At 41.7% G+C, this 23596-nt stretch overlaps 2 protein-coding genes and 1 long non-coding RNA gene across 7 annotated transcripts in view; 2 read left to right on the top strand and 1 right to left on the bottom strand.

Annotated features, from left to right (window-relative positions):
- Nucleotides 1-558: 558 nt before the first annotated feature.
- On the top strand, nucleotides 559-4768 carry LOC148387585 (purine nucleoside phosphorylase-like). The gene is made up of 6 exons (XM_088397207.1): nucleotides 559-727; nucleotides 1995-2158; nucleotides 2238-2341; nucleotides 2931-3106; nucleotides 3442-3632; nucleotides 3707-4768. The coding sequence occupies exons 1-6, from the start codon at nucleotides 714-716 to the stop codon at nucleotides 3901-3903; spliced, it is 846 nt and encodes a 281-aa protein (XP_088253333.1). The 5' UTR covers nucleotides 559-713; the 3' UTR covers nucleotides 3904-4768.
- A 419-nt stretch (nucleotides 4769-5187) lies between these two features.
- Nucleotides 5188-8351, bottom strand: LOC148387584 (uncharacterized). 2 transcript variants are annotated; one of them, XM_088397206.1, is made up of 3 exons: nucleotides 7989-8351; nucleotides 7821-7897; nucleotides 5188-7655 (listed from the first exon to the last, which is right to left on the bottom strand). In XM_088397206.1, exons 1-3 carry the CDS (start codon nucleotides 8191-8193, stop codon nucleotides 6756-6758), a joined length of 1182 nt encoding a protein of 393 aa, XP_088253332.1. In that variant the 5' UTR covers nucleotides 8194-8351; the 3' UTR covers nucleotides 5188-6755. The 2 variants fall into 2 exon arrangements, with proteins under 2 accessions (XP_088253332.1, XP_088253331.1); XM_088397205.1 differs by having other exon boundaries at nucleotides 5188-7625; nucleotides 7836-7897; nucleotides 7989-8350.
- A 1472-nt stretch (nucleotides 8352-9823) lies between these two features.
- Nucleotides 9824-23596, top strand: part of LOC148387583 (uncharacterized) — a 14541-nt gene continuing 768 nt past the window's right edge. Inside the window, exons 1-11 of one of the 4 annotated variants that reach the window (XR_015862792.1) lie at nucleotides 9824-10034; nucleotides 10146-10203; nucleotides 10284-10754; nucleotides 11047-11158; nucleotides 11259-13710; nucleotides 13785-14771; nucleotides 15022-16636; nucleotides 17070-17398; nucleotides 17478-17532; nucleotides 18590-18728; nucleotides 21797-22078. This is a non-coding gene — a long non-coding RNA (uncharacterized LOC148387583). The remainder of the gene's footprint in view (nucleotides 10035-10145; nucleotides 10204-10283; nucleotides 10755-11046; nucleotides 11159-11258; nucleotides 13711-13784; nucleotides 14772-15021; nucleotides 16637-17069; nucleotides 17399-17477; nucleotides 17533-18589; nucleotides 18729-21796; nucleotides 22079-23596) is intronic. The other 3 variants (XR_015862791.1, XR_015862793.1, XR_015862790.1) reach the window with 3 other exon arrangements.

The following is a 23596-nucleotide window of genomic DNA, read 5'->3' as shown; positions in this document are numbered from 1 at the left end:
GGAACTTTATAATGTTTAGATTTTGAATTTCAAGGTCAGGTGTTGCCTTCTGAGCGCATCAGACAAAACCTGCGTGTCTTTCTGTCCGTGTGTTTATCGATCGAGGGACAAGTTGAAATCAATACTTGTCATGAACACCTGTTGATACAGGATCATCGTAGATATTTCTTGTTTGATTATGTAAAGCAAGAACGTTACCAAACAAATGGAAACATGACAAAAATATCTAATTCAGTTTGTTGTTGCCTCAGTGAGAATCCAAATGTTTCTATCGACCCAACTATCAGCCTATCCATCTTTCCCGTGACAGTTTTAGTTTGTACTCTTACTATAATACCCCTCTAAAATTTTTGAAATGCCCCCACATTAACGCAGTATGATTAGATAAAAGGACACGACGTTCCCCAAAAATTTTTAGTACAAAAGAGGAGCTGTCCGAACAGTTCTTCTGCTGACATCTTAAAATGACGAGTGGCTCTTGAACGCAGCGGCCCGGTGCGCCTGCGTTATGGTGTCGACCCACCACCGGTGACGTGTTTGGGGGCTGTGGCTGTCCGGTGGAAGTGGGTTTGTCCGGGGTTGGCTTTCTGTTTCGTTTTTCCACGTCAAAAAATTTTTCTCCGCATCATTACAGGCGCTCTCAACAGGCAAAGCCGCTCGACGCATCGGCACGTGACAGTCAAGATCAAGACGATCCGCATCATTGCCTCAGCATGGATACCACATCGTAAGTAGTTCTACAATCCTCGCAACATCCACTCGTCACGCGTGGAGCCTCCGCAGCCGATGGAGTGGCGCACCTGAACGCGTTGCACCGCGGTCGTCGCGCTGTGATTCAGCCGCTTCTGAGCCGAACTATCCGGGAGTCAAGTTATAAAATTTCATCTGGTACAAGCGCACTCAAGGGGAATTTTGGTTTATGTGGTCCTCTGTGATGACATTTACGAACTTTTGGAAACGCAGAGTCAGAACAGGCTCAGACGTTTCGTCACCGCCAAGGCTCGTTTCGCATGCTGAATAATGGGCTTTTTTTTCTTCTAAATGTACTTCACGCTTATGGAGATTTCCTTGCAGATTCAGGCCCTAAATTTATGGCATTGATCAGCGATGACGTCACACTAAGAACATTAAAGTAAAACAACGTCACAGAAACGCAGCAAATTGCGCTCTGTGTGTATGTATATATAATGTCCAGCGTGGTAGTTACTTATCGAGCTATATAGCACAATTGCTAAAATCATTTGTAACATGGAGGCAACTGAGCTGAGTATTTTTTTGTGGCATTTGAAAAGCTTTAAAAAAAAAATGACAGGCAATTATGCTGTGAAACTGACATCATAGAACACGATCTGTTATTAATGTGCCATGATGTCATAAAGAGCATAAAATTGGCACAAAGTGTTGCTCAGAAGATTAAAGATAAGATTGTTTCCTTAACATAGTATGCTGCTGTATGCCTTTAACATCTATCTGGGGAGAAAATCAACGAGAAAACACTGGACAAGATGTGTTTTTATTATGCCTCACTGCAACGTTCAACAAAGCATTTATCTCAAGATTAGATAGATGTGTTAATGTACTTTGATGTCCATGTCATGGAATTAAGATTCTTCAGTAAAAACAGTGCAGGATATGAGTCTTGCCAGTTCCTGTTTCGTTTTATATCAGCAGAAAAATTGCCGTCCGTATCATGGAATTAAGATTCTTCAGTAAAAACTGTGCAGGATGTGAGTCTTGCCAGTTCCTGTTTCGTTTTATATCAGCAGAAAAATCGCCGTCCGTATCATGGAATTAAGATTCTTCAGTAAAAACTGTGCAGGATGTGAGTCTTGCCAGTTCCTGTTTCGTTTTATATCAGCAGAAAAATCGCCAACGATAAGACTATATTAAGATAGTGCAGGATATGCCGCTTCCTTTTTTCTGTTTAGTTTTATATCAGCAGCAAAATGCCCACCAATAAGCCGATTTAATAATACATTTTTTGTTCTCGACAGAAATGACGAGTTTCAAGCGGCGGCCGACTGGCTGATGTCCAAAACGTCTTCCCGGCCCACCGTGGGCATCGTGTGCGGATCGGGTTTGGGCGGTCTGGCCGAATTGCTCAATGACCGTCAAACGTTCAAGTATGCCGATATTCCCAACTTCCCACAAAGCACAGGTAAGGCAGGCGTTTTTTAACACGTGTGCAAGCATGTGTGTGCATGCTCATTAACAGCATGCGTTGCGTTACGTTTTAGTGCACGGCCACACCGGTCAGCTGGTTTTTGGAACACTCAACGGAAAGGCCTGCGTTTGCATGCAGGGCAGGTTCCACCTGTACGAGGGATACCCCGTCCAGAAGGTCAGGAGGAGAGGCGAGGTCCTCAGCTTTGCGGCGTTAAGAAATAACAAATTCAAAGAATTGTGGGGGGGGGGGGGGGGGGGGGGGGGGGAGTTTTTTTTATCCTGAAAAGAAGTGTTGAGAAATGAGAAATACTTAGAAATAAGTGTTGAGAAAAGAGAAGTACTTTTTCTGAGTTTTTTTTTAATTTAACCACTTTTTTAAAAGAGAAGTACTTAGAAATAAGTGTTGAGAAAAGAGAAGTACTTTTTCTGAGTTTTTTTTTAATTTAACCACTTTTTTAAAAGAGAAGTACTTAGAAATAAGTGTTGAGAAAAGAGAAGTACTTTTTCTGAGTTTTTTTTTAATTTAACCACTTTTTTTAGTTTTTTTTTTTTTTTTATTGAACCACTTCTTTTAGACGTATCTCCCAACCGTCGCAGGCTTCAATTTTTTTTCAAATTCAATTAAGTCTTAATACGTCAGATTGGAATCATTTTAAGGACATACTTGAATGATATTGTGATTGACATTTGGGGAAAAAAAGTCGTATCAGAATGTGCCATGGCAGCAAGGGCAAGCGGGTCACCCTCCTCCTCCCTCTCCGCAGGTGGCGCTGCCCATGCGCGTCTTCAAGCTGATGGGTGTGGAGACAGTGATCCTGACCAACGCGGCTGGTGGCCTCAACCGGGACTACAAGGTGGGCGATGTCATGATCATCAAAGACCACATCAACCTGCCGGGATTCGCCGGAGTCAACCCCCTGGTGGGACCCAACCGTGACAGGTGATGGACGGACGGCACACTCGCATAAAGTCCACCTTGACCATGTTTGACTTTTTCCATCCGAATAAATGCCATTTTCCCCCCTTGACAGAAAGACATTGCCTGACTATTCTGTAGAACCTTGTTGCGAGGTGTACTATGTCCTCCGCTGCGACAGTCAAGTGTCAGATGACATTTTGTGGCCAACACCGGTGTATCTAGTTTAGTGTCATTAAAGAGCTAACAAACAGGAGGAGCCAGTTGACCTAGCTAGCGCGCAGCTATCGTGGGCTTTGTGTGTACACGCTGAGTCAGCTGACTTTTTTACATACTCATACTGTTTGGTCAACTTTCAGGTTCGGAGTGCGCTTCCCCCCCATGTCGGACGCATACGACCGTGACCTGTGCAAGCTGGCACGCGTGGTGGCGACTGAGCTGGACCTTTCCCACTTTATGCGCGAGGGGGTCTACTGCGCGCTGGGAGGGCCCTCCTTCGAGACTATCGCCGAGTGCATCATGTTACACCGCCTCGGGGCCGACGCCGTGGGTCAGCGTGGCTCCGGTCTCGTGTTGATAACTTTGTGAACCCAACTTACCTTTTCTGTGTTGGTGTTGGCGTAGGCATGAGCACGGTGCACGAGGTGATCGCGGCGCGCCACGCCGGCATGCGCTGCCTGGCCGTGTCGCTCATCACCAACCTGTCAGTCATGGACTACGAGAGCCAGGCCAAGGCCAACCACGAGGAGGTCCTGGAGACCGCCCGCCAGCGGGCCACACAGCTCGAGCGACTGGTCGGCACGCTGGTCGGCCGCCTGTAGCTGTGCCACAACAAGACCTTGTGAGGCGGGCCATTGGGAGCGGTGTGCTCTTTCTGGTAAATATTAATATTCAATGAATATTAACCCCCAAAATTAGCATCCCCTGGGATTTTATATTAATATTTAATTAATATTAACCCCCAAAATTTTATTCTTACCCCAAAATTAGCATCCACTGGGATTTGTCATGTAACATGGGGGAGGGGGAGAAGAGATGGTGCAAATGGTGAATATGGATTGCTCACAGGAATAAACTGGCAGAGCTGAAATTCGAAATTTTAGCAGCAGATGGTACAAAATTTGAATTAAGGATTATTGAATAAACTGGCAGAGCTGAAATTCCAAATTTTAGCAGCAGATGGTACAAAATTTGAATTAAGGATTATTGAATAAATTGGCAGAGCTGAGATTCCAAATTTGTCCAAGAGATAGCGCCAAACCGATACATGAGACCAAAAAGGGCCAAAATAAACTGAACTAGTAGAAATAGGGATAAACAGGAACACAGGGTCGGATTGTGGGTCACGCATGGAAGCACAAATGTGATTTTTATTTAGATTTCTTTGCTTGGCTAAAATGTATTCTGTAACAGCTTAAGCAATATTATCAGTCAATTCGATCAAGGTGCCCCCTACTGTGAGAATAGTGGCGTGTTATAAATTGTTTGGAGAAGCACGAATGTGATTTTTATTTTGATTTCTTTGCTTGGCTAAAATGTATTCTGTAACAGCTTAAGCAATATTATCGGTCAATTCGATCAAGGTGCCCGCTACTGTGAGAATAGTGGCGTGTTGTAAATTTTTGGGAGAAGTGACTTCCCCTTGAACAACTTATGCCAAAAATGAATTGCACATTACAAACTGAATTCTCACATGTCTTTTTCTTCCTTTTTTTAGCTACGATTACAATGTGGCTTTTGAAACAAGTAAGCCATTCAATGATAAATGAACGATTTTTTTTTTAATTTAGCCATTATATGCTTAGTGCTATATATTTTATGCAATTTAGGTAAATTTATGTAACATTTTCCCTGCCCTACCGGAGTTGTGCTAGTTCATAACGTAGATCACTCATGGCGTAGTCATAAATGTACGGTTGACAATTTAACCGGTAGAAGTGGATACATTGGAACATAACCTACACTCTAATATATCATTTGACGTGGTATTAAATGCGTGGCTTTACAAAAATAGTCATTGAAGCCCACCCTTAGCCCTGAGTGCCATTGGCATGAGGCAAAACGCTTGAAAACCCAATTGAATAACCATTCTGAAACACAGGACATTACACCATTATAGCTCAGACATTTATCTAAAAACAAATAATTAACTATCGAAACACATCAATGATATAAGCTGGGTGACATAATCGTCCTTGACATTGGTACATAATGTAAACATTAGCCTAAGTGCAACTCAACATAGCCGCATTGATCGTAAGCAGGGCTGTGGACAGTATTCCTACGCGCATTCTCAGCAGCATGATGAAAATAAAATTGAACATATTTTTTTTATTGTCGGACTCGGTGGACTCGGTCAAAATCAGCACCGAGTCCGAGTCCCCGAGTCCGAGTCCACACCCCTGGTTAAAATACATTTTGAAGTGTTCCTGAACTTGTTTACCCGAGTTGTGGTGAAACATCAGCGTGATGTTTGAGAAAATTGCTCAATCTTGGTCTTATCTCCTACTGGCACGATTACAAGTTGTGGTGAAACATCAGCGTGATGTTTGAGAAAATTGCTCAATCTTGGTCTTATCTCCTTTTGGCACGATTAATTTTTTCTCAAGCCAAACGCCCCCTTCCTCCCTCCTCGTCCAACCAGACAGGAAAAGCTAAGAAATATTTTGCAGGCCACGTCAGTGCCGCCCATACAAGGTCATGAGAAGTTTTACCGGTCCTCAAGGCCCTGCATGTTTTCTGATTCAAATGATAGTGATCCAGCTTCTGATAACCATTTGAGGGAGACATGGAAAACATGCAGGAAGGACCAGAGTTTTACAAGCTTAGTGGTTGCCTGAGGGTCACATTTGCGGTCGTTTTCACCACGTGTAAAGAAAGCTAAAGTGTCGAGCGAGTGCAAACACATTAGTTCATTACATCAGCTCTACAAGTCGGCTCGCGCGTGTAAAATTCAAAGAGCTTAAACATTTGAACCTCATGTAAGCCAATAAACCACCAAAGTTCTTCAATCGTATATAGTTTCTTAATCTACATTTTGGTTTTAGTCTAATCTTGGATTGCCTTTGTCAACAATTTTATGTGATCAAGAATCCTGACTTGCATTCACCTGGGACTTTTCCCAGCCGCACCCACCCACGCAGAGAAAATATGCAGCCGAACAGGCAGGCCTTGTCAACGAGAGGAAGTCATGGAACTCAAGTATTTTGCAATGAGGCTTAGCGTAAAGGCTAAACGCAAGTGTCACTAAAGTGATTGTTCTGACAAGAATCATTTAATGGACAGAGCGAAAAAGTCACACTCGTGTCATGCAGCAGTTCTTATATCAGCGTACAGATGAGTCATTTTGCTACCTGTCACACTTCTGCCATGGATTGCAGTATGAGAAAAACACCCAACGTCATGCAGCGTGCTGGTGCTTGCAAATTGAGCCCAATAAGTCTCGTGTGAGGGTTGTCAGGCTGCGGGGAGGCCTGCTGGGCTCGCAGGCGGTGGAGCCGGAGGAGACTTGCACCATGTGAGCAGCCTCGAGCTGCCGGTCGAGCCGCTCCTTGCCTAGCTCATTTATCGGTATCCACGGCAACCGTGCGCTGGGTGGAATTGCCGTCCGATCGAGCAAGCAGACCGGCAACACTTCTCTTGCTGTACAAGGTCCGCACCGAGGTAAGCCGCGTCAGCCATACGTGTGAATCACGCAGTGGCGCTTGAGGTGGTGCATGAGGATGAAGGTCTTGCCGCACTCGGCACAGTTGTACGGCCGCTCGCCGCTGTGCGTGCGCTGGTGCACGCGCAGGCTGCTCTGCTGCGTGAAGCGCTTGCCGCACTGCAGGCAGCCATACGGCTTCTCACCCGTGTGCGTGCGGTAGTGAATGCTGAGGTGCGACGAGCACTGAAAGCCTTTGCCGCACACGGTGCACCAGAAGACCCGCTTGCGCTTGTGGCTTTGTTGGTGCAGCTTCAACTGCTGCAGGCGCCAGAAGGTCTTGCCACACTGCGCACAGGCCAAGCCCCGCAGGGAGGGGCGCTGGGCGGCATCCAGCTGGCTGAAAGCCGGCCGCGGGGCGGTCGCTGCCGCCACGTCTGACGCTTCCCCGGCTTGCGGGTAGATCTGCTCTTTGCGCAGGTCCGACTGAGGTCCGGGCAGAAAGGTGGATGCCGGGGGCTCCTTTGGGTACTCTCTGTCGCTAGCGCCGTTAGGGGATGGCTGCGAGGGGCCGCTCGACCTTCGCGTCTCAGCAAAAGCATCTGAGTAGTCGTCCACCACGCTGGAAAAGTCCGGGAAGGCAGAGTCGATATCTTCACCTTCGATGATGGACGACCACACCTGGTGGTCTCGATCGTCCAGAGACAAGTCAGCCAGTCGGTTTTGCTTGACGGCGCCCAGCTGGCACCCGTCCCGACCGAAGCTGCCTGACGCCGTTTCCTCTTTCTCCGTCTTGACCGGCATGTGGAGGCCGTGCTCATCCGACGCAAACGAGTCGCCGCCAAAGTGACCGGAGCCGGCAGGATCGCGGATCCACAGAACCTCATCTGGACTCTCTTCCTTGATGGTGAAAGAAGAGTTGGGGTCAAACTGAACAATGCAAGGAGGAGCATTACAGTGCACTTTGAAAGTCTAGAGCTTCTTGAAAACCAGAAACAAGGCTTGAAATTCTAACACTAAAATCAGTTCACCAGTGGTGGGACGGACACTAAGTGGATGCAAATGCGATGTCTGCCATGTCAATAGTTGAAGCGCTTTCATCTGACTCACTTTGATGAGTCCTGTTGCGTGGGTACCACTTCCTCCGTCACTTCCTCTGTCCATTAAGCTTTCTAAACACAATAAAAGCTAATTAGGCAAGATTGTTTTTGTTTGTATGTGAAAACCTCATTTGACTGTCTTTTTTTTTGTGACGCTTCTTACCGAACACTCGCTGCATCTGCGCGTTATTACTCTCGGCGGCGAGCAGCTTCCTCTTCAACATCTCGTTCTCGCTTTGCTTCCGCGAGATTTCCAAGTGCAGGAAGGCACTATTGTCATCGAACAGCTTGCTGATTTCCTCCACCGCCGCCTTCACCAAAACCTCCATGATGGACGACAGCTGCGTTTGAAAAGCGACGCACGCCATGTTTCCTTATACTCTACGAGCACACCCACGTGGAGGGGGGGACAACTAATGTGTGCGTTTAATGTCCAGACGTTGGTTAAATGGTACGGGGATGCTGTGGGAAACGCTTCATCCCGATTTCCGAGCTAACTTCCTCATGAGGGGAGGGACATGGTGTTGGCTCGTAAGTGAACGATTCGCTTAAAAAAAAAACGACTTATTTCAGGGAACGAGAGTGAACGAATCCTTTTTTTCAGTTCATATGACTTCAACCAGTAGGTGTCGGTAACGCGCATTGAATCTGGTGCCACCTCCCCGTAAAACAAAACGAAGAAGAAAATGACGTAAGTTCCCGTTCACGAACGAGTCGTGAATTGCATTTCCCGTTCGCCAACCGAACGGATCTTCCTGACTTTCCCGTTCGAGAACGAGTTAATGGGTGAACTGCCTTCCCGTGCATCAACGGATCAGTCAGTGAACGTGTTGCGAAGCCACAATGTAGATTTACGATTTGCCAAGGAAAGAAAGAACCACTCACTGAAACACCACTTCTTTTATGCACGTTTTCTCCAAGGTAACAGCTAACTTTATTGCATGAAGGGATGCGCCGTTATGCAACAACGGGGAGATTATGCTTCTCTTTGGGTAATCTTGATTTTATAACACTTGTAGTAGTTTTTAAATAATGTGTATGCATATATACGCCTGAATATTGTTATCCAATATATCTACTGAAATTTCACATTGGATTGCTGGTTTGAAATTTACTTTTATTATTATTATTATCATTATTATTATTTTAATAAACATTTATGTTAAAACTTGTCTGGTGTTTTATTCCTTGTTTTTATATTCTCCAATTAAAACATAAAAATCAGACATTTGGTTAACTGCTTTATATGACTACATGACCTGTGTAGGTACACCTCATGGACACTTCGCTTTTGTTGTGCTTAGGGTTAGGCTTGCTCTTGCTGTGCTTAGGGTTAGGGTTAGTGTTAGGCTTGCTCTCGCTTTTGCTGTGCTTAGGGTTAGGCTTGCTCTTGCTGTGCTTAGGGTTAGGGTTTGTGTTAGGCTTGCTCTCGCTTTTGCTGTGCTTAGGGTTAGGCTTGCTTATGCAACCAAATCACCTCAGTTGTTTATCACTTCCTCTGATATTAAGTCGCACCGGAGTATAAGTGAGCAGCAGGGGGGGGGGCCCCATTTCAACCCCTTCCACTGAGTGCCAAGCAGGGAAGAAATGGGTACCATTGTTATAGTCACTGGTATGACTCGGCAGGGGTTTGAACCCACAACCTCCCAGTCTCAGGGCGGACACTCTCCTCTTAGGCCACTGAGCTGGTAAACACTTGTGTCGTAGTATAACACTTATAGTCGTTTTTAAATAACGTGTATACCTATATACGCCTAAATATTGTTATCCAATATATCTACTGCAATTTCATATTAGATTGCTGGTTTGAAATTTGCTTTTGATATTATTATTTTTAATAAACATTTATGTTAAAACGTGTCTGGCGTCTTACTCCTTGTTTTTATATTCGCCAATTAAAACATAAAAATCAGACATTTTATATGACAATATGTGTACACTACAAGAGGTTAAAAAAAAAACATGTTCGGTGTTGAAAGTTTCAACGGATAGTCCGAAGCAAGCCTTTCCACAGTAGTCACCATGACAGGCGACCACCTGGTGGCGTCAGTGTGCCGAGCGCCGTTGGACGATCAGGAGAAGAAGATTTGAATCGACGGATGTGACGTCAGGGCTTTAGGTCAATTGAAGACAGGTGTGCTCGCTCAAGGGGAGTTATCATATGCAGGTGCCACCGAGCGCGGGCCGGCGGCGGCGGACGGCTTCTCAGGTAAGCGAGCATGCTAGCAAATGTTTGTCGTCTCCTGCCGTTTATCACGACGGCACGCTTTGTTGCTTTTTCTCACAAGCCTTTTTTTAAAATTTATTTTGTTTGTCGCAGGATTGTCGTACTGTCGTGACTCGGCAACGTCACGTCCACCGCGACGGTGGGCCTGGAGGTAAATTGTAGGCCGCAGGCCATTTAGCCCGTGAGCAAATGTTTGCAGTTTCTTACGATGCCATTTATTATTTCTTGCAGGATTTTCGCTGTCTAGGAAGTGCTTGAGGTTTCGGCACGGCACGACACGGCACGCCACAATCCACTTTGCGTCGCGTCGCGTCGTTGCGCGTTTTGGTGGTATTTTAAATGTCTTTCGCGGTTGTTGTTTTTCATGCTGGCCAGCATTTTTTTCATTCGTCTGTCTGTAGACGGTTCGTAAATGACGCCGCCGATAAGCGCGTGTTTGTCTGACTATAGGAAATGTTAGTTTGATTCTAGTCAACTTAACCATTTTTTAAATTATTTTATATGATGCGTGTGCCATTTCCGTGTCATGCAAACTGGTGAATGCAAACTGGTGAATGCAACGTATATGATACGTCATGTCCAAATCGGACCAAATCCATTCAAAGATGGCGCCCGCCCGCTCTCGTTCCGTTACGCAACAAACATTTGCCCGGGTTATTTTCTCCCGTCTTGGACGCCGCCAACCTGGATCATCTGTCCAATGTGAGGGGAGTTGATGAATGATGAAATTAAAATATGAATTATAATCCTGAATAATTATCATAATTTACTACAATGTGATGATTATATTTTTTTTCAAATGTTAAACTCGACTTAGAATGTATCAAATTCAAAGATGAACTATAATGTTGATCAATTATCATAATTTACTACAATATAATATTTTTTTTCAAATGTAAAACTCATAGTATGTATAATTGTTGGTAAGAAATCATGCCATTGGCACTCGACTCAATGTCTATTTTTGTTGCAATCATTTGCTTGTCTTTTGTAGCACTAAAAACTGCCGCCCAGCCAGCATCCTTCCATACAAAGCAAGCAGGAGGCTCTTGAAGGAGCCCTTTCAGTGATGTTGAGGACACTGAGGAAGAGTAGTCCTAAATCAGGTGAAAACCTGTTTTTGTCAAGTTTCAACTTCCCAACACACAATGGTTGTCGAGTTTTAGCTTCCCAGCACACAATTAATGGCTGTCTGTGTTTTTGTAGGCTGCAAGAGGAGCCGAATGGGACAATTCCATATGAAAAGGCACAATGGCCTATCCAAAGGAGCGATGGCCTATCCAAAGGAGCAATGGCCTATCCAAAGGAGCCATGGCCTATCCAAAGGAGCCATGGCCTATCCAAAGGCGCCATGGCCTACCCAAAGGAGCCATGGCCTACCCAAAGGAGCCATGGCCTACCCAAAGGAGCCATGGCCTATCCAAAGGAGCAATGGCCATATGCAAAGGAGCAAAGGAGCAATGGCCATATGCAAAGGAGCAATGGCCATATGCAAAGGAGCAAAGGAGCAATGGCCATATGCAAAGGAGCAATGGCCATATGCAAAGGAGCAATGGCCATATGCAAAGGAGCAATGGCCATATCAAGTCAAGAATCAAGCATCGCGCTGCAAAAGTCGACGTGTGCGGATCATGTGCCCAGGAGGGGGCAGTGTGGTTGCCTTTGGTTATGGGTGCACGACGGAAAGGTTGCAGGTGTGGACAGTGTTTAGGGCTCTGATGGTTAGTCTTGCTTTCGAGGTGCGCTGTGGTTGTGGCTGGTCTGGATCCAGCGTTGTCTTGTGCTTGGTTGCCATTGACGGCCCACTTGGGGGAGGACGTGGTTCCGTGGATGGACACAAAACTGAACTTTGACGTGGAGCTGAATGTCCAATTTTGCCATACGACTTGTACCATTGTGTATCTTTTTCTAACCTGCCACTGTCGTAGTTGCTGCGTTCTTTGTTCTTTCCCCTCGGTGTAGGGTGGCGTCGGAGCGACCCAATCCCGAATGTCCAATTTTGCAATTTGACTTGTGACATTTTCCTTTTCTAACCTACCACTGTTGCACTTCCTCTAACCCTAACCTACCACTGTGGTACTTGTGTTCTTTGTTCTCCCCTAGGTGTTGAAGCGAGACAGTCACATTGTGTCTTTTTCTAACCTAGCACTGTCGTGCTTGATCGAAGCCTAATGTACCACTGTGCGTTCTTCGTTCTCTAGGTGTAGGGGGCGGTGTTGGGGCGAGCCGGTCCACGGTGAAGACTTAATGATGTGAGCAGCGCCCAACTCATTGCATGTTCTACCTTTTGCAGGCCGGACACAAAAAAGGGGTGCATGGCCCGATTCGACCCGGTGACCGTCACCAAGAGTACCTAACCGCTGTGATCAAGTAAGCAAGTGACCTACAACTTGGGGTGCTCTTTGAGTTTCTAACATTTGTTTCTGTTTGTGCAGATGGCGACCGGGACGCGACACGATCTGCTCAGAGGTGGACGGACCGCTGTGGCATCGCTCTGAAGTAGCAGAGTTCTGAGGGAGACCCGCTTCCCTGGAGGCGTCGACCTGCGCAGCTTCAGCATGTGAAATGGATTTTTTTCTTTTCTTTTTAGTTCACACCGGCGGTGTCCAAATGTCTGTTTGAGGGCTGCATACTGAATCAAATTGAGAATTCTTTGACACAAATTCATGAAATCAATCACAAAATGTTGCCATTCATATTTTGTGCTACAAAGCAGTGTTGCGTTCATTCGTGTGGTGTGTTGATCAAGTTGGCCCGAGGCTACCATTTGGACACCAATGGTGACGTGTGTGTAGGGCTGCACCTGGATTGGAAAACCGTCATATGGTGGTATAGGTCGTTGACATGCACTTTAGGAAAACAAAGATTTTTTTTCTATTCATGTGGCAAATGAAACATGTTTTCTGGCCTCCTAACTATTTGTAATGAGTTTAGAAGATAAGTCATTGATGCAAGTTAAAGTTAACTGGTCTAAGTGATGTCATTGCGATCAAATAGTTCCTCTCCATCCTAGAATTTTGCACAACTTTGCTCAATGCTGTGGTCTGGCCCAATACTGCCATATCGTTGGTATTCCAAAATGTTGTGCAGCCCTCATTGAGTGCCAAACGCGCAGCGACGGCAAGCGCAAGCGACTGCAAGCGCAAGCGACGGCAAGCGCAAGCGACCGCGCAGCGACGGCAAGCGCAAGCGACCGCGCAGCGACGGCAAGCGCAAGCGACCGCGCAGCGACGGCAAGCGCAAGCGACCGCGCAGCGACGGCAAGCGCAAGCGACCGCGCAGCGACGGCAAGCGCAAGCGACCGCGCAAGCGACGGCAAGCGCAAGCGACCGCGCAAGCGACGGCAAGCGCAAGCGACGGCAAGCGCAAGCGACGGCAAGCGCAAGCGACGGCAAGCGCAAGCGACGGCAAGCGCAAGCGACGGCAAGCGCAAGCGACGGCAAGCGCAAGCGACGGCAAGCGCAAGCGACGGCGCAGCGAGACTTTTGTGCTTGTCTTGCAAGGTGGAAGAGACGATGTATGAAACAAAGAGCCGGTGGACGGAGGCCACCAGACCCACGATTGGTGAGCGGGGTGCAAAGGAAGGAATCACCCAAAGAAAGCAGTCGCCAAGTGTTGACGAGGAGCCTGATGCATGACTGGCCAAGGCTGGCCAGAGGTGGTGACATGGCAATCCAATATGCAACGCACTTGTTAGTTTTAATTTGATTTCCTTATTTGTCTGCCGTTCAGGGTTGCCGGGGCGGCGGATGGGACGAGCGCCAGCCTGCACCCGGAGGGACTGGGCTGCACCCACAAGACCAGGGAGAGGGCAGGTCATGAGTACGTTGACAGATGTGAGCCGCATGCAACTGAGAGCCGTTTGTCTTTTTGCACTTGTGCGAGGCGGAAGACGAGTCCAACACCGGCCGGAGTCGACCCGGACCTTGGCCCGTGACGAGCGTCCCACACGAGACTGATGGGTGCAGATGCAGCCAGCGTTTAGGGGGGAGTCTGACTTTGTTTTTTCTTTTGTGCTTTCCCTACCCCTGTCGGTTTGAATAGGGTAACTAGTAGCACGCAGGGGCATTTGGGTTGCTGTGACCCTCTAGATACGAATCGACAAAGTAGACACCCCCTGCCCCCCTCCCTCTCCCTCTTCCTCCCTCTCTCGCTCTTTCTCCAACGCGCCCGGCAGTACCTGCATGGCCTGGTGCACTCAGGGTGGAACGTGGCTATACCTTGCCCTTTGTGGAATACCAGGGTATAATGTCTGCCAGACTGGGTCCCAGTGTCGTCGACGGTGTCGAGGACAAGGAGATTCTCCGTGACGCTCTCCGTGACGTCACGTTTTCCTCTTTTTTTTTTCCCACTCGGGGCCAAGCCAGCTCTACTCAGGGGGAACTGGCCGGTTGCGCTTAAGTGCGCACCAAAGCCTCTTCTCATCTCCTCTCGCTTTCTCCCTCCCTACCTCCCTCCCTCCCTTTTTGTAAGGGGTTAAACATTTCATAACCCGGATCGCTCCAATGCGGGAGGGCCGTATGACACATGCGCCAGCCCGTGCGTGCCGCTAGTTACCTGATTCAAACTTACCTTAGCTAAGGTTGGGGGGGGGGGGTGCGAGTGAAATTTTTCCCCTTGCAAAAACCACCACAATGTCTGCCTTTCAGGATTGCTGGGGCACTGGATCTGATGGGTGCCTGCACAGAGAGGGACTGGACAGGACCGCGAGACCAGAGGGTAATAATAAAAAACTTTATTTGTAGAGCACCTTTCATACAAGAAATGCAGCTCAAAGCACTTTACAACAAAGAAATTATAAGCATTGAATTCTTCATATAGGAACAGACAAAAAGAAAACAAAAACATTCATGTGTACATACGCTATTAATAAAGGAGCTTAAAGTAGGAGCACGCTTTAATAGACAGGTAATGAGTACGTCCACAGAAGTGAACCGCGTGCAACAGAGTGCCGTTTTTCTTTTTGCAGTGGCACGAGGCGGAGGATGAGTCCAAACGTCGAATACCGGCTGGGGGGGGGAGCCAACATTCGCCCGTGATGAGCGGCCGACACGAGACGGAAGGGTGCGGATGCGGCGAGGGCAAAACGCCCAGCCATTATTTAAGGAGAGTATGACTTTGTTTTTTTCTTTTGTCCTTTCTTTCCTAAATACCTCCCTACCTCCACTTTTTCACTGGGTGTGCACACTGGCTATCTGCATGATGCCTCTTTCTTTCTCTCTCAGCGCCGCGTCATTTTGCAATATTGTTGTTTTACTGTTGTTTTTTTTAATCATGAAATGAACTGTTTGTACTGTAATTGTGTGTGTGTACCACTGAACTGCAATTAAACTGTGAACTGAATTCAAGTGGTCCATTTTAAACATTGGCATTGGCAGTCTATCGTGCATACAAACTGGAATCATTTGAGACATTCTCAATGACAAGACAATTGTAAAGTTAGGCTGAAACAAAATTGACTTGTTAAATATGCAGTGTCAGGCTTTTTATTTATTTTTTTAACTACACAAAGAAAAGCTGGATGCATTCTAAATTGTTGACAAAAGCCAAGTAGCCAGACACCCATAGATGCAAACGACAAGTGTACAAACGGTCTCTGTTGCGATCAGTAAGTCACTTGGGGGAGGACTTTTCAAACTGAACTTTGACGTGGAGCTGAATGTCCAATTTTGCCATACGACTTGTACCATTGTGTATCTTTTTCAAATTCCACTGCAGACCTCAATCGGAAATCAAATGAAGGGGGTTTTTATTTCAAAGTTTGTGCCCCTAGTTGTCTCTCTATGTACAATAAAAGAGTCGAGCACGAACTTATCGATGCTGCACTTGCAGCTTTATTTAAATAGTAATTAAAAGGTCGAATTTCCTCCAATATATAGTTTTAAAAAATGTTACTGAATGGGTGAAACGTATGAGAGTTTAAAAAATAAATAAAATTAAAAAAAGGCTTGTGGAACTTTTGTTAGCACTGTAGTGCCAGCAAGGGGGGGCTGGGCAGGGTGGTGGGCGACTGTTCCATAAAAAAGAAATGATCAGACATGTATACATTATGGCACAAGTCCTGCACAACTTGATGTATGCTTCAAGAATGTACATTAACATTATGATTTGTTTATTGAATTGAATTACATCAAAATTATATCTGTCTGTGGAAATATGAAATATGGTGATGTCTAAAATCAGTCCATCCCTTCACTTTGCTATTGTCTTCTTTCCCCTCTGAAGGTTTTTATAGATACTGATGATGGTGTTACAAATACTTTCATGTACAGTGTAAATCCCCTTCAAGGAAATTTAATTTATATACATGTGTATATATATATATGATAAATCTGAATCTAATGGTGACCTCAAGTGTTTTTAAATATTTCCATCTGTCAATTTCCTTTGGGCCGAGCCCCCTCCGGCCTGCACCTGTAAACTCCATCATAATACATTTCCAAGCTATGTAAAAATGAAAAAATATTGCCATTTAAAAAAAAAATCCTCTTTTAATATTCATGATTTCCTTATTTCTTAAAACTGACCAAATTTAAACGGATGTCTTCCTTTAGTCCAGCTCGTTCCAGCGGCATTGGTCTTGTGTATGTATGATTTTGTGTGTGTTTTTAAATAACGTTTTCATACTTTATTTTATTGTATGTAAATAGCTGTTAGTTACGTGTCCCAATGTGGAGGTACTTGTGGGCGGGGCCTGCTAAAAGACCAACTACGGAAGCTCCCCAAGTACTGATGTGCATTCCAGTTCTTTTAGGTGAACTGAATCTTTAGAATCTCTTTGAACGAATCGTTCACTCACGAGCCAACACTATTTGGGTTTTCAGTCTTGAGGTGAGCGTTTTTTTGCCCTTCTGTCACTGTCATGGACACGAGTCTTTGGTCAAGTGGTAAACGTCATTGCCTCTAACACGATGGGACCATGGTTCGGGACCCGACCTTACCCACGAGCTGTACTTTGTCGATTTTTCACTCACTTCTGCATAAAGTTTGTGACTTTTTTTTTTTTTTTTTTTGAAGGCAGGTTTCAGTCTTGCCTGTCGGAGAGGTGGGCGTGGTCAAGCCAATTTCAGTTGCGCTGTGATTGGTCAGACTGAATTTGGGCAGAGGTAGGAGGCGGGCAAAGTGGCACTTAGGTTTTTGAAGGCAGTTTTCAGTCTTGAGGTGAGCGACAGGTGCAACCGCCCGCGTGTGAAGTGGCCTGTCACGTGGTACGCTAGTGTGCAAAGCACCATTGGACGAGCAGGCGAGGAAGATTTGAATTGACGGATGTGACGTCATGTCTTCAGGTGAATTGGGGAAGTTGTCAAATACCGGTGCAATCACCCGCGCAGCGGGCGGTTTCTCAGGTAAGCTAACATGCTAGGAAATGTTTGTCGTTCATTGGCGTTTCTCACGACGGACGCCTTGTTTGTTTGTTTGTTGCAGGATTCAAGGCGAGTTATCAAATGCAGGCGCCATCGACCGTGTGGCGGTTTCTCGGGTAAGCTATCAAATGTTTGTCGTTCATTGCCGTTTCTCACGACGGACGCCTTGTTTGTTTGATGCGAACAAATATCTTGAAAATCTTTTCACACTCGTCCCGGCCACCGCGACTGTCGTTTTGCCGCTACAGTATTTCAAATCTCTTTGGCGTTGTGTTTCGTCAAATTAACAATGTTGCATTAAATATAGTGTGCTATTTCCGTGTTATGCAAACTGATGAATGTGACAAATTTGTTACGTCATGTTCAAATCTATTCCAAGATGGCGCCCGCCCGCCCGCCTTCCGTTATGCAACAAACATTTGCGAGCGTGATTTTCTCCCGTTTAGTCGACTGCTCGATTCATGCCGACATTTTTGAGTGAGTTGATGGATGATAAAATTAAATTATTATAATTCGGATACTTTTGTAATTATTATAACTCATTACAATATACTGATAATTGTATACATATTTTAAATATAAAACTGGAGTTGGTATGTGTAATTGTTGCAAAAATATCATGCCATTGCCACTCTACTCAATGTCTATAATTGTAACTCCCAGATGCAGAGCATATAGTATGGTATTATATTGTATGGTATTGTATTGTATGTATTGTATTGTATGCATTGTGTGTATGGTAGCGTATGGCAGGGTATTGTATGTGTTCTATGTCAATCCATCCATCCACCCATCCGTCCGTCCGTCCGCCCGTCCGTCCATCCACCCACCCGTCCATCCACCCAACCCATCCATCCACCCAACCCATCCAGCCACCCAACCCATCCAGCCACCCACCCCATCCATCCACCCATCCATCCATCCATCCACCCATCCATCCGTCCATCCAACCCATCCACCCAAAACCATCCATCCATCCATCCATCCACCCATCCATCCGTCCATCCAACCCATCCACCCATCCACCCAAAACCATCCATCCATCCATCCACCCATCCATCCGTCCATCCAACCCATCCACCCACCCACCCCACCCAACCCATCCACCCACCCACCCAACCGATCCACCCACCCAGCCCACCCACCCATCCACCCACCCATCCATCCACCCAGCCACCCATCCATCCAGCCACCCAGCCATCCACCGCTTATCCGGACGTCGGATTGCGGCGGCAGCAGCTTTAGGAGGGACTCCCAGACTTTCCTCTCTCCAGCCACTTCATCCAGCTCAACCCAGAAAATCCCAAGATTTGTATGTATTGTTTGTTTTGTTGTGTTTTTTGTTTTGTTTTTTGTTTTGTTTTTTGTTTTGTATGTATTGTATTATATGTATTGTATGTATTGTATTGTTGTATTGTATGTATTGTATTGTATTGTATTGTATGGTTTGTATTGTATGGTTTGTATTGTATTGTATTGTATGTATTGTATTGTATTGTATTGTATGTATCGTATTGTATTGTATTGTATGTATTGTATTGTATGTATTGTATGTATTTTTTTTTGTTTTTTTTTTTGTTTTGTTTTTTGGTTTTTTTGTATTGTATGTATTGTATTGTATGTATTGTTTTTTTTTGGGTTTTTTTTGTTTTTTGTTTTGTATGTATTGTATTGTGTGTATTGTATTGTATTGTATGTATTTTTTTGTTTTGTTTTTTTTTTGTTTTTTTTGCATTGTATGTATTGTATGTATTGTATGTATTGTATTGTATGTATTGTATTGTATTGTATTGTATTGTATGTATTATTATTTTTTTGTTTGTTTGTTTTTTGTTTTTTGTTTTGTATGTATTGTATGTATTGTATTGTGTGTATTGTATTGTATGTATTGTTTTGTTTTCTTTTTTTTTTGTATTGTATGTATTGTATGTATTGTATTGTATGTATTGTGTGTATTGTATTGTATGTACTGTATTGTATGTATTGTATTATATGTATTGTATGTATTGTATGTATTGTATTGTTTTTTTGTTGTTTTTTTTGGTTGTGTTTTTGTTTTTTTTGTTTTGAATGTATTGTATGTATTGTATTGTATTGTATGTATTGTATGTATTTTTTTGGGGTTTTTTTTTTTTTTTTTTGGGATTGTATGTATTGTATTGTATGTATTGTTGTTTTTTTTGTTTGTTTTTTGTTTTGTATGTATTGTGTGTATTGTATTGTATGTATTTTTTTTTTGCATTGTATGTATTGTATGTGTGTATGTATTGTATGTATTGTATTGTATGTATTGTATTGTATTGTATTGTATGTATTGTATTGTATGCATTGTATTGCATGTATTGTATGTATTGTATTGTATGTATTGTTTTTTTTGTTTGTTTTGTTTTTTGTTTTGTATGTACTGTATGTATTGTATTGTGTGTATTGTATTGTATGTATTGTTTTTTTTTTGTTTTTGGTTTTTTTTCTTTGTATTGTATGTATTGTATGTATGTATTGTATGTATTGTATTGTATGTATTGTATTGTATGTATTGTATGTATTGTTTTGTTGTTGTTTTTTTGGTTGTGTTTTTGTTTTTTTTTGTTTTGTATGTATTGTATGTATTTTTTTGTTTGTTTTTTTGTTTTGTTTTTTGTTTTTTTGTATTGTATGTATTGTTTTTTTTTTGTTTTGTATGTATTGTATTGTGTGTATTGTATGTATTTTTTTTGTTTTTTTTGTTTTTTTTGCATTGTATGTATTGTATGTATTGTATTGTATTGTATTGTATGGTATTGTATGTATTGTATTGTATGTATTGTATTGTATTGTATGTATTGTTTTGTTGTTGTTTTTTTGGTTGTGTTTTTGTTTTTTGTTTTTTGTATGTATTGTATGTATTTTTTTGTTTGTTTTTTTTGTTTTGTTTTTTGTTTTTTTGTATTGTATGTATTGTTTTTTTTTGTTTGTTTTGTATGTATTGTATTGTGTGTATTGTATTGTATGTATTTTTTTTTGTTTTTTTTGCATTGTATGTATTGTATGTATTGTATTGTATTGTATGGTATTGTATGGTATTGTATGTATTGTATTGTATGTATTGTATTGTATGTATTGTATTGTATTGTATTGTATTGTATTGTATTGTATTGTATTGTATTGTATGTATTGTATTGTATGTATGTATTGTATTGTATGTATCGTATTGTATGTATTGTATTGTATGTATTGTATGTATTGTATTGTATGTATTGTATGTATTGTATGTATTTTTTGTTTTTTTTTGTTTTGTTTTTTGTTTTTTATGTATTGTATTGTATGTATTGTTTTTTTGGGTTTTTTTTTGTTTTTTGTTTTGTATGTATTGTATTGTGTGTATTGTATTGTATTGTATGTATTTTTTTTTTTTTTTTGTTTTTTTTGCATTGTATGTATTGTATGTATGTATGTATGTATTGTATGTTTTGTATTGTATGTATTGTATTGTATGTATCGTGTGTATTGTATTGTATGCATTGTATGTATTGTATGTATTGTATGTACTGTATTGTATGTATTGTATTATATGTATTGTATGTATTGTATGTATTGTATGTATTTTTTTGTTTTTTTTTGTTTTGATTGTATTGTATGTATTGTATTGTATGTATTGTATGTATTTTTTTGTTTTTTGTTTTGTTTTTTGTTTTTTTTGGATTGTATGTATTGTATTGTATGTATTGTTGTTTTTTTTGTTTGTTTTTTGTTTTGTATGTATTGTATGTATTGTATTGTGTGTATTGTATTGTATGTATTTTTTTTTTTTTGCATTGTATGTATTGTATGTATTGTATGTATGTATTGTATGTATTGTATTGTATGTATTGTATTGTATGTATTGTATTGTATGTATTGTTTTTTTTGTTTGTTTTGTTTTTTGTTTTGTATGTATTGTATGTATTGTGTGTATTGTATGTATTGTTTTGTTTTTTTTGTTTTTTTTTGTTTTTTTTGTTTTGTTTTTTGTTTTTTTGTATTGTATGTATTGTATTGTATGTATTGTATTGTTTGTATTGTATTTGTATTGTATTGTTTGTATTGTATTGTTTGTATTGTATTGTATGTATTTTGTATGTATTTGTATATATTTATGTATTTTTTTTGTTTTCTTTTCTTTTTTGTTTTGTTTTTTGTTTTTTTGTATTGTATGTATTGTATTGTATGTATTGTATTGTATTGTTTGTATTGTATTTGTATTGTTTTGTTTGTATTGTATTGTATTGTTTGTATGTATTGTTTGTATGTATTGTATGTATTGTATTGTTTGTATGTATTGTTTGTTTTGTTTTTTGTGTTTTGTTTTGTTTTTTGTTCACCCATCCACCCACCCATCCACCCACCCATCCATCCATCCAGCCACCCATCCAGCCACCCATCCAGGCAGCCACCCATCCAGGCAGCCACCCACCCATCCAGCCAGCCACCCATCCATCCGTCCATCTAACCCATCCACCCACCCAACCCATCCACCCACCCACCCATCCATCCACCCAGCCACCCATCCATCCAGCCACCCAGCCATCCATCCAGCCACCCAGCCAGCCACCGCTTATCCGGACGTCGGATTGCGGGACTCCCAGACTTTCCTCTCTCCAGCCACTTCATCCAGCCAGCTCAACCCAGGAAATCCCAAGATTTGTATGTATTGTTTGTTTTGTTGTGTTTTTTGTTTTGTTGTTTTTTGTTTTGTTTTTTGTTTTGTTTTTTGTTTTGTTTTTTGTTTTGTATGTATTGTATTGTATTGTATTGTATGTATTGTATGTATTGTATGTATTGTATGTATGTATTGTTTTTTTTTGGTGTTTTTTTTTGTTTTGTTTTTTTTGTTTTGTATGTATTGTATTGTATGTATTGTATTGTATGTATTTTTTTGTTTGTTCTGTTTTTTGTTTTTTTTGTATTGTATGTATGTATTGTTTTGTATTGTTTGTTTTGTTTTGTTGTTTTTTGTTTTGTTTTGTTTTTTGTTTTTTGTTTTGTATGTATTGTATGTATGTATTGTATGTATTGTATTGTATTGTATGTATTGTATTGTATTGTATTGTATGTATTGTATTGTATTGTATTGTATGCATTGTATTGTATTGTATGTATTATTATTTTTTTGTTTTTTTGTTTTTTGTTTTGTTTTTTGTTTTGTATGTACTGTATGTATTGTATTGTGTGTATTGTTTTTTTTGTTTTCTTCTTTTTTTTTGTATTGTATGTATTGTATTGTATGTATTGTATGTATGTATTGTATGTATGTATTGTATGTATGTATTGTATTGTATGTATTGTATTGTATGTATTGTATTGTATGTATTGTATTGTATGTATTGTATTGTATGTATTGTATTGTACTGTATTGTATTGTACTGTATTGTATTGTACTGTATTGTATTGTACTGTATGTATTGTTTGTATTGTTTGTATTTTTTTTTTTTTTGTATGTATTGTATGTATTGTGTGTATTGTATTGTATGTATTGTTTTGTTTTTTGTTTTGTTTTGTTTTTTTGTATTGTATGTATTGTATGTATTGTATTGTATGTATTGTTTGTATTGTATGTATTGTATGTATTGTATGCATTGTATTGTATGTATTATTATTTTTTTGTTTGTTTTTTGTTTTGTTTTTTGTTTTGTATGTGCTGTATGTATTGTATTGTGTGTATTGTTTTTTTTGTTTTGTTTTCTTCTTTTTTTTCGTTTTTTGTTTTTTTGTATTGTATGTATTGTATTGTATTGTATTGTATGTATTGTATTGTATTGTATTGTTTGTATTGTTTGTATTGTTTGATTTTTTTTTTTATTTTTGTATGTATTGTGTGTATTGTATTGTATTGTATTGTATGTATTGTTTTTTTTTTTTTTTTTTTTTTTTTTTTTGTATTGTATGTATTGTATTGTATGTATTGTTTGTTTTTCTTTTTTTTTATGTTTTGTTTTGCGTCATTTTGCAATATTGCAGAATGTTGGTACATTTTTCTGTACGAGTAAAAACTGTTTTAATGTGGTCAGAGCCATTTTTTGTTTTGTTTTGAATAGTCATGCATCATGTGGGCATTCTTGTGAATAAAATCAACAGTGGCGTGTCTGCTTCCTGTTGGTGGTCTTGTAAATAAAGTCAACTTTGGTGTCAGTCATCATTCGCGATGTGCCTCAATCGATGGTC

Source organism: Syngnathus floridae, chromosome 14 (assembly GCF_059516105.1).
Source record: "Syngnathus floridae isolate MCC-2025c chromosome 14, RoL_Sflo_1.0, whole genome shotgun sequence".
NCBI lineage: Eukaryota > Metazoa > Chordata > Actinopteri > Syngnathiformes > Syngnathidae > Syngnathus > Syngnathus floridae.
The sequence above is the reverse complement of the archived record's forward strand: the minus strand, read 5'-3'. Positions and strand labels throughout refer to the sequence as shown.

Coding starts and splice junctions, on each gene's coding strand:
- LOC148387584 (XM_088397206.1), bottom strand. CDS start 8,193: ATGGCGTGCGTCGCTTTTCAAACGCAGCTGTCGTCCATCATGGAGGTT. Junction 7,898..7,988: donor GCAGATGCAGCGAGTGTTCG/GTAAGAAGCGTC, acceptor TATTGTGTTTAG/AAAGCTTAATGGACAGAGGA. Junction 7,656..7,820: donor TCAAAGTGAGTCAGATGAAA/GCGCTTCAACTA, acceptor TGCATTGTTCAG/TTTGACCCCAACTCTTCTTT.
- LOC148387585 (XM_088397207.1), top strand. Junction 2,342..2,930: donor AGGGATACCCCGTCCAGAAG/GTCAGGAGGAGA, acceptor CCCTCTCCGCAG/GTGGCGCTGCCCATGCGCGT. Junction 3,107..3,441: donor GTGGGACCCAACCGTGACAG/GTGATGGACGGA, acceptor GTCAACTTTCAG/GTTCGGAGTGCGCTTCCCCC.